Source organism: Budorcas taxicolor, chromosome 5, assembly GCF_023091745.1.
Source record: "Budorcas taxicolor isolate Tak-1 chromosome 5, Takin1.1, whole genome shotgun sequence".
Classification (NCBI taxonomy): Eukaryota; Metazoa; Chordata; class Mammalia; order Artiodactyla; family Bovidae; genus Budorcas; species Budorcas taxicolor.
In genome coordinates, this window is record NC_068914.1 from 34832827 (window position 1) to 34842676 (window position 9850).

General features: G+C 44.4%; 1 protein-coding gene across 1 annotated transcript; it reads left to right on the forward strand.

Annotated features, from left to right (window-relative positions):
• The first annotated feature begins 1154 nt into the window (after positions 1 to 1154).
• ZP4 (zona pellucida glycoprotein 4) lies at positions 1155 to 8387 on the forward strand. Its single transcript, XM_052641170.1, has 12 exons — positions 1155 to 1335; positions 1613 to 1734; positions 1813 to 1915; positions 3010 to 3156; positions 3930 to 4117; positions 4605 to 4702; positions 5731 to 5861; positions 6042 to 6231; positions 6303 to 6450; positions 6761 to 6836; positions 7960 to 8076; positions 8284 to 8387. The coding sequence occupies exons 1-12, from the start codon at positions 1155 to 1157 to the stop codon at positions 8385 to 8387; spliced, it is 1605 nt and encodes a 534-aa protein (XP_052497130.1).
• The last annotated feature ends 1463 nt before the right edge of the window (positions 8388 to 9850 follow it).

The following is a 9850-nucleotide window of genomic DNA, read 5'->3' on the forward strand; positions in this document are numbered from 1 at the left end:
AGTAAATGGGATGTGATGGACTAGTGGCCAAACCCAATCCAGATGTTGGAAAGTCAGGTCCCATCCCTGAGGGCAGAGGCCAGCATTCCCTCAGTGTTGTTTGTCACCCTGTGGTTAAATGAGTCATGCAGTTTCACTGGGAAGACACGTGCTTATTTGTTCTCTTTTATTGCTGTTGTTGTTAAGTTGCTCAGTTGTGTCCAGCTCTTTGTAACCCATGGACTGCAGCACACCAGGCTTCCTTGTCCTTCACCATCTCCCAGAATTTGCTCAAACTCAGAGTTGGTGATGCCATCCAACCATCTCATCTTCTGCCGTCCCCTTCTCCTGCCTTCAATCTTTCCTAGTATCAGGGTCTTTTCTGATGAGTTGAAGAGAATTAGAGATACCTGGTTATAAGTCCTCGATGCTTTGATTAAGATTCTTAGTCAACTTGGGAAAATTGTTCACATGATAAATATTAGGCTGAATACAATCAGACGAACATTCCTGCCAGGTGTATGAGCACTCAGTCAGTTGTGTCTGGTTCTTTATGACCCCATGGACTGTAGCCCGCCAGCCTCCCTTGTCTGTGGAGTTTTCCAGGCCAAAATACTGGAGCGGTTGCTATTTCCTATTCCAGGGGATCTTCCCGACCCAGGGATCTAACCTACATTTCCTGTGTCTCCTGCATTGGTAGGCGAATCCTTTATCACTGCAACACCTGTGATGCCCTCTCCTGCTGGGAGATATTCCTAATTTACAGATGAGAAGACTGAGTTTCTGAGAGGTAGTGATTCACCAGTTCATACAACTTGTAATTGTCAGAGCTATACCCAAAGATGCAAGATTCTAAAGGAAGGTCATTAAACTAGTAAGATAAGCGCTACAGTGAGCAACTGTGAGGAAACCTATTTTAGCTAAAAAGCACCACATTGTTCCTGGGCTCTGAAGACTGCCTGATTTCAATATTAAAGTGGTGCAGCTGAAGACTGCGGCCTAAAGTGAGTGATGCTGGAGGAATCACCCTTTCCAAAGGAGTCCCACCTGCATACTACACAGATGTGCACCTGAAACTAGCTTTCTCTCTGTATTTAAGGGGCATAGGGAGCACAGGCTCTTGGGAAAGGAAGTGTAGGACCAGAAGAGTAGTCAGTAAGACTCCTAGCAGCACCATGTGGCTGCTGCTGCAATTTGTCTGGCTCTGTTTTCTCTTGTCTCTTGGTCTGAATAGCCAGTATGAGTCCGAGGTCCCTGAGTATCCTGACGAACTACGCTGTGGGCTAAGGAGCTTTCAGTTCACCATAAACCTTCTCAGTCAGGAGATGGAGACTCCTCCTGCACTGGTAGCATGGGGTAAGTCTGAAGGCTGAGCTAGGCAATGGCATGTCTCCTCTACTGTGTAAAATTGGCCTCTGCTTTCTGTCCGAATGCCTCCCCACCTTTGCTAAACTCTGCTACTTCTCTATAGAAGTAATCTGAAGCATAACTTCACCTCTAAACCTGATTTCCCTGTTGTTTCTCCTTTCTTGGCAGCTGCTCTTGAGTCTAAGGCAAAGCTGGCTGTCCCTTCCCAACACTGGTGATGGGGATGACTGACCATATGTGTTTTCTCCCCCATCCCCACTCCTAGATAACCATGGGCTGCCACACAGCCTGCAGAATGACTCTGACTGTGGCACCTGGGTCAGTGAGGGCCCTGGCAGCTCCCTGGTGGTGGAAGCCTCCTACAGTGGCTGCTATGTCACTGAGTGGGTAAGTATGACCTGTCCTTAGGAAGGCCGAGATGTCTGTGCCACCATCCAGGCTGACTCCTTGGGCCTGTCTCTCCAGGACTCCTACTACATCATGACTGTTGGAATTGAAAGAGCAGGTGTGAGTGGACCTGGAACGGTTATGGAGACAAAGCTATTCAAGTGTCCTGTGAATCTCCCAGGTAAGGGCTGGATACTTCCAGGTTCTTGGTGGTGTGGAGCTGCCTGAAATGTGTCCTTGGGTATCTTTTACCCATTCTGTGCAGTGATACCAGGCACCCATCGAGAACTGTGTTCCAGCTCTTTACAGGCAACCCTAGGATAAATACCACCTGAGCGATTACTCAGGGCTCAAGAACTGTGAGGGGTACTTCACAAGTTACCTGTAATCCCAACCCAGCACTATTGCTAGCCCCAGCAGGGAGCTTTCCAAGCACCGCTGACTGGTAGGTGGCAGAGCTGAGATTCAACCAAGAGTTATCCCAGGACCAGAGATCTCCCTCTCGAAGGGTCCAGAAGGAAGCTGAAGTTATCAATGAGACTCAGCAAACACCTTCAAGAAGCAGACTGCGTTGAGAATAGGGCTCAGTCCCTTCAGCTGGGGCTACTCGACTGCTTAGCTTGGTATTTAACTGGGTGATTAACAGGAAGGTACAATGCCAGCTCAACTCCAGTGAATCTTGCCTTGCCCCCCAAGAGCCCTACGTCAGTCATAAAGAGTCAAACTTCTGTTCTTAAACTTTAAACCATACTGTGAAGCATGTGAGATCTTAGGTTCCAACCAGAGATCAAACCCAAAACCCCTGCAGTAGAAGCACACAGTCTTAACCACTGGACTCCAGAGAGGTCCCAAGACTTGAACCTACAATTCTTCACATCTCCATTGTTATGTGTTAGCCCAGTGGAGCAATACTGATAAAATACACAATCATAGGCCCTGCTCCCCGCTTACTGAACTGCATTCCAAAATGATGGTAATTTAGAGTACACTAAGATTTAAGTACTTTTGAAAGAACAGAAGGAAGAATTCTTCAGTAAAGTCTCACTGCTTCTACCAATCTTGTTCGTATTTCCTCTTCCCAAGAGTACTCATTTCAGGGCACTCTTAGAAGGTAACCAAATGGTGAACTTTATAATCCAGACTTAATTTCTAGTATGTAAATATCTCTTCCAATCTCATGGCTATCTATGGGAACTTAATGTTTCTTAATGAAAATATCTCTTGAAGACTAGACTTTGTTACCTAGTTCAAGTTACTCTTCAATAGCTATCCTAGATGTCCCAAATGCTGGCTTTTGTGACTCTGTCCCAGTGTGGGACAGACTGCCGTGTGCTCCTTCACCCACTACTCAAGGAGACTGCGAACAGCTAGGCTGCTGCTACAACTCTGAAGAGGTCATTTCCTGTTACTACGGAAACACAGGTGAGTCGCTATATTTTTTAAATCAGCTGAAGAGTACCTGCGATTACCATTAACTAAACCCAAAGGAGGGTTTTCTCCTTCACCCCCCATCCAGAAGGCAAATACTGAAAGATGACCAAAGGTTAATGTATAAGATAATAAATACCTCCTTAGGACACTTGACCTTCAGTGACACAGCTTACTATAGTCTTCCATTGCATATTCTCCTAGAACCCAACAGAAAGCAAATAACATTCAATGAACTCAGGAAGCTAAGTCTATGTGCAGGATGCTAATTGATAGAAACTTAACCAGTTTCAAGAAATAGCCAATCTGGCGGCTGATTGTGTGTATAAAGAGCTTTACTTCAGTTTACTTCAGAAGATGAGCCTTATTTCAAAAGAACACTGTCCCAAATCATGCTCCAAGTCTTTCTCATGTAAAAATGACCTTCATGAAACAAGATGCTACATAATTCTAAGCTCTTAATCCTAGGTGATGAGTGAAAACAGCAGGTATGGCTATCTTTCTACAGGTGAAGCTGATACAAGGAGGTTAAATACACAGTAAGTAGTGGAGGCAAGATTCAAACCCAAGTGCCCATCCAAAGCCCCAGTTAAACTCTGGATGGCTGAACCTGCCTCAAGGTCATTAGCTGGAATGCCAGCTTTTCTAGTGGGAGAAGAGGAGGGTGGGGAATTTAAAGTAATGAAACCATAATTTTTAGACTCTTGTCTGGCTGCATCAATCACTTGAGGTGACCTGCCTTCAGCACAGTTGCTCTGGTGTTTCAGTGACCTCACACTGTACCCAAGATGGCCACTTCTCTATTGCCGTGTCCCGGAATGTGACCTCGCCCCCGCTGCTCTTGAATTCTCTACACTTGGCCTTCAGGAATGACAGTGAATGTAAACCTGTGATGGCAACACACACTTTTGTTCTGTTCCGGTTTCCATTTACTACCTGTGGTACTACAAAACAGGTGAGAAGAACTGACCTTGGGCTCTGCTTAAGTTGGTCAGGAATGCCCTAGTGACTGGGGGAGAACTGGACTACCTTAGCTGTGAAAAATGTACCTGACTTACTGCTTGTCATGTAGGATGGTCTCTAAGACAGAGGGGCCTTCACTAGTGAGAAAGCAGAAACCTCTGCTGGATACTTGGCTGTCATCCCACCTGCCCACTAGTGAGGAGCTAGTCCCCATTACCAAGGTGTAGAAGAACAAATAACAGGTTCCTCCCACCACACTGCCCTGGGAAAGGACCAGGAAAATCAGCTGAGATAAGTGGTATTTCTGGTTTCCTCATTACTCAAAGCCCCTTCCTGTTCCTTTGCCCTGAAAGTAAGGTGAAGTGATAATTTCCCTGCTAGTCAATGGGCATCCTTTCTGAGTGCTGGATGAAAGCAAAATTGCGTGAAGCAGCATCTGGCTTGCAGGAGTGACAGGAATTCTTTACCTGCCCTTACAGATGACTGGGAAGCAGGCAGTATATGAAAATGAGATAGTTGCAGCTCGGGATGTGAGAACTTGGAGCCGTGGTTCTATTACCCGAGACAGTATCTTCAGGTAAAGGTCTTAGTTAACCTGACCTTGCTTGACCAGAATGCCTGAATTTCCTTCCATAAACAGGAGTTCTAGAGAAAACATTCATAAATGACCATAAACAACCATCTTCTTCCGCATGATGGCAGAATCTCTTTTGCCTTGACTCTCCAATCTCAGACCATTATTTGCCCTGCATTATTACCACCAACTTGATCTAAGCCTCAGACTCGACCTGACTTCAATTTCGTTTCACTGGATCTTTGTTTCTCACTCTAGTCTCTTCCTTCTACCTTCAATATCTAAGCTGTAGTAAAATGAATCTTTTTAAAAACCTTAGCTAGTATACTTAAAGTTTTATCTTTTGTCTTCCAGAGTTTAAACTTCATTATGAACATAACTTGCAGGGTCCTCCATGAAACCACTGCTACTTTTGAGCCAAAACTTTCCCAATGTTCTCAATCCTTCCCTAAACGTTCCCTAACCCCAGATTGTGCTTCCATAGAGTATTTAATGGACCTCAGACTTCTTGCTTCCATGCATTACCCTTCTCTCCTCTACCTGTTACTGCTTTTCATTTTCCCTTATCAAATTACCTGCAACATCTTCCCTGACTATCACCTCCAGAGAACACACCTGTTTCTCATAGAACCATATCTATCTCTTAAAATCTACTGAAGTATAATTGATTTATAATGTTAACTTCTGCTGTACAAAGTGACTTCAGTTACACACCTTTTTCATATTGCCATTATGGTTTATGACAGGATATTGAATAGACTCCTGTCCTATACAGTAGGTCTTTGTTTATCAATTCAGTATGTAATAGTCTGTGCTTCCCTGGTGGCTCAGTGTTATATCAAACTCTCTAACATGGATCTTGTTTACCTGTTGGTCTCCCCAATGATAGCTTTTACAAGGCCAGAACCAAACTCTGCTTGTTTATAAACTTGTTCTAACACCTGATACTTAAAAATGGTTCCTCCAAACCTTAAAGAGATGACATAGTCTACCCACTGAAGATAGTAGCTAAAGTCTTTATTTTTCTGCAGGCTCCAAGTCCGTTGTAGCTACTCTGCAAGTAGCAGTGCTCTCCCAGTTAATGTCCAGGTTCTTACTCTCCCACCACCCCTTCCTGAGACCCAGCCTGGAAACCTCACTCTGGAACTTAAGATTGCCAAAGGTAAGACCCTCTTGGGTAGACTATCTGGCCTCTAGTTTTAAGTCTTCTGGGCAGAAAGACCCTAACTTGGTAACAAGATATTATTCCTTTCAAAGGCAGTTTATGTGGGTGATGGTTTAATCCAAGCCACCTAGAGGTTCCAAGCTCTTTACTGCTTCAACTTGTTTTGGCCTGTTGCAGATAAACGCTATCGCTCCTACTACATGGCTAGTGACTACCCAGTGGTGAAGCTGCTTCGGGATCCCATCTATGTGGAAGTCTCTATCCATCAGAGGACAGACCCCAGTCTCGAGCTGCGCCTGGACCAGTGTTGGGCGACACCCAGCACAGATGCCCTGCTCCAGCCCCAGTGGCCCTTGCTGGTGAATGGGTGAGTGTCTTTCCTTCACCTGTGTTACAGTCCCTCCAAGCCCATCTTGACTGCTGGATATCCTTGCTTAGGTGCCCCTACACAGGAGACAACTATCAGACAAAACTGATCCCTGTCTGGGAAGCCTCAGACCTGCTGTTTCCTTCTCACTACCAGCGCTTCAGCATTTCCACCTTCAGTTTTGTGGACTCGGTGGCAAAGCAGGCCCTCAAGGGACCGGTATGTTGCTGCCTCCTGTGCTCTTCAGCTGGGCTCTAAACCCCCCCCCAGCTCAGTGTTTCCACACGGTGCCACTTTTCAGCTGAGGTGGCCCTGTAACACTGGCTTTTGGTATTGCCTCAGAGCCATCAAGGGATGCCTGTGGCATGTGTGACATGAGTCAGCCAAGGTCTGGTATCTTAGTGCTTCTGTGATGTCAGTTTGGTTTATGAATTTTCTGATAATTCTTTGACTTCTTCCTGGGGTAGATAAAGCAGGTTTGAAGACTTAGGATGTGCTAGACCATGATCCCAATTCTCTTGGCTCCCAGGTTTATCTGCACTGCAGTGCATCGATCTGCCAGCCTGCCGGGACACCATCCTGTGTGACACCCTGTCCTGCCAGACGTGAGTATCCAACCTATCTATGCCAGAGCCCAAACTGAAGTGTTATTTGGAATCCAGTGCTAACCTTTGTCTGTGGCACATGAATCAAACTGAAGATTCATCTAATTAACGAGGCTTCTTTAAGTACTTTCACGATGCAATAGAATAGAAATACAACTAGTCTTCTAGAATTCCAGGCCTTCTAAATATTTCAGGATTAATAGCTTATATTTTCAGCTTAGTTTTTCCCCCTTATAAATTTTTACTTAGCAGGGAGTCAAGTGCGTTCACAGCCTACAATCTAATAAAACACTTCTGTGGTATCAGATATAAATGTAGACTTTTATACTTAGATGGCAGGTCTGGCAACATGGCCTCAAGACTTATAGATGGCATAGGATTGCAGACTTTGTATGTGTTAATTGGTCAGGCCCTGTGCTCATACAGTCATATTCCACCTGATCCCACAACACTTACCTGGCTCCTGAATTAATTGGGAGTCATGACTCTTAATGATCCCTGGGTTGGGAAGATACCCTGGAGGAGGTCTTAGCAAACCACTCCAGTATTCTAGCCTGGAGAATCCACATGGACACAGGAGCCTGGTGGACTACATGGGGGTCACAATGAGCTGGACACGACTGAGCGACTAAGCACAGCCCAGCGTGACCCCTGAAGGTTTAAGCCTGTTCTGGTAGAAAAGACCTCATACTACTTTTCAAAACAGTCATTTAGTAAACTAAATACTCAACATCTAACTGCAATGATTATATATACACATAAAATTTTGAGAAGTATAGAGACCCTACAATTAGCAATAGAAATAGGATTCAAACAGAGCTTTGCTGTTACTATTACCAGGTACCTTTATATCATAGGGTCTCAGTATTAAGACATTACTATTCAAGTACCTGTATTTAGGAAGGATGACAGTTTGGGGATAGTCTAAAATCATAATTTCTCAAACCGCTAGCGTTAATACAAATGAGCAAGTCTGAGACTTTGTGTCTAATGCATTAAGGTTTTTCCTGGAGAAAAACTTAATGGAGCAGAGCTATCTGACAAGGGACCTAGCCCTGTTTTAGTACTCCACAACCACTCACATGTACAAAACTAACAAATCCTTAACTCATCTCTCCAACAGGAAGAAGAAGCTCTGACATCCATTTTCAGAACAACACTGCTAGCATTTCTAGCAAGGGTCCCTTGATTCTACTCCAAGCCATTCAAGACTCTTCAGAAAAGCTCCACAAATACTCAAGTGAGTGGAAGGAGAATGATATCTGAACCACTGGTCAAACCAAAACTACTTGCGCATCCCTACTTCTTAATTCTTACTGGTTTAATCAATATGAACCTCAAAAGGAATTACCTAGCTATTTTCCCCCTATAGCTCAAGACTAGCAGTCTTTATTAAGATGTAATATCACTCGGCTTCAGCATACTAACCTACGTTTCCATCCTGCAGGGTCTCCTGTAGACTCTCAAGCTTTCTGGGTGGCTGGCCTATCTGGAGTCTTAATCGTTGGAGCCTTGTTCATGTCCTACCTGGCCATTAGGAAATGGAGATGAGTTGCTCAGACCAAATGTGTTAATAAAACCAGATTGCACTACTAGTCTCCTCAGCTCCTCATTTGACAAGTAATTTCTTTAGACTAGTTCATCTCCTATTGGCCTCCCCTCCTTCCAACTTGTAATCTTCTTCAGCTCTTCCATCTTCTGAATAGAACATTTCAGTAGAATTTCCAAGTTGGTTAGCAACTCAAGCAGAACCTACAAAAATAAATATCTCAGGCTTAGCCGACATATTTACAAGCTCATGAGGTGTAAAACGGAGCTCTTCCAGAAAATCAAACCAAGGAAGAACTAGTTTAGAGCTAGTCATTAATCTCCTAGACCATTGGTATTCCGACTTCAGTGTGCATCAGGGTCAAAGGAGAGCAGGTATAAACAGATTACCATCCCCACTCCCAGACTGTGACATCATCAAAGAAGTTTAAAGACTATTTGTCTTGCCTGTTGTGCCTTAAAATCTCCCTAAACTGCAGTGGCCTAACATTAATCATTAAGTTGGTCTGGGCTGAGGCTTATGAAATTGCATTTGTAACCCTTCCTCAGGTGATACTTAACTTTCTATTCAAGCGCCACACTTCAAAAACTAATGTCTAGGACAATGCCTAAAAAGCGGCATCTGATCATGGATTGATCAATTGGAAGTATCTTGCTCAGAAGAGGCTTGGTTTTGAGCTAGAACCAACAAGTAATTTCCCAGTTTAGTTCCTAAGACTAATAGAACAAGACAGGGGGAGAATGAATTATTGTGAGTTCGTTATGTAAACATCCTACCCAGAGGACTCCAACAACTCAGCAGTCCCCAAACTTTGTTTTTAATTGGGGGATAATTGCTTTACAATGTTGTGTTGGTCTCTGCCATACATCAACGTGAATTAGCCGTAGGTGTACATCTGTCCCCTCCCTTCCAGCCCCCACCCATCCCGCCCCTCTCGGTTGTCACAGAGCACCGGTTTGCGCTCCCTGTGTCATACAGCACATCCCCTCTGGCTGTCTACTTTACACGCGGCAGTGTATGTTCCAATGCTACTCATTTTCTCCCACCTTGTCCTTACCCCATTGTGTCCCCAAGTTTCCATTTTGTCTGTTGCTGCCCTGCAAACATTCATCAGTACCATTTTTCCAGATTCTGTATATAAAAATACAATATTTTCTTTTTGACTTCACTCTGTGTTTAGTTCAGTAACTCAGTTGTGTCTGATTCTTTGTGACCCCATGGATTGCAGCATACCAGGCTTCCCTCTCCATTACCAACTCCCAGGGCTTACTCAAACGTATGCCCATCAAGTCAGCGATACCATCCAACCATCTCATCCTCTGTCATCCCCTTCTCCTCTTTCCTTCAGTCTTTCCCAGCATCAGGGTCTTTTCCAATGAGTCAGTTCCTCGCATAAGGTAGTCAAAGTACTGGAGCTTCAGCTTCAGCATCAATCCTTCCAGTGAATATTCAGGGTTGATTTTCT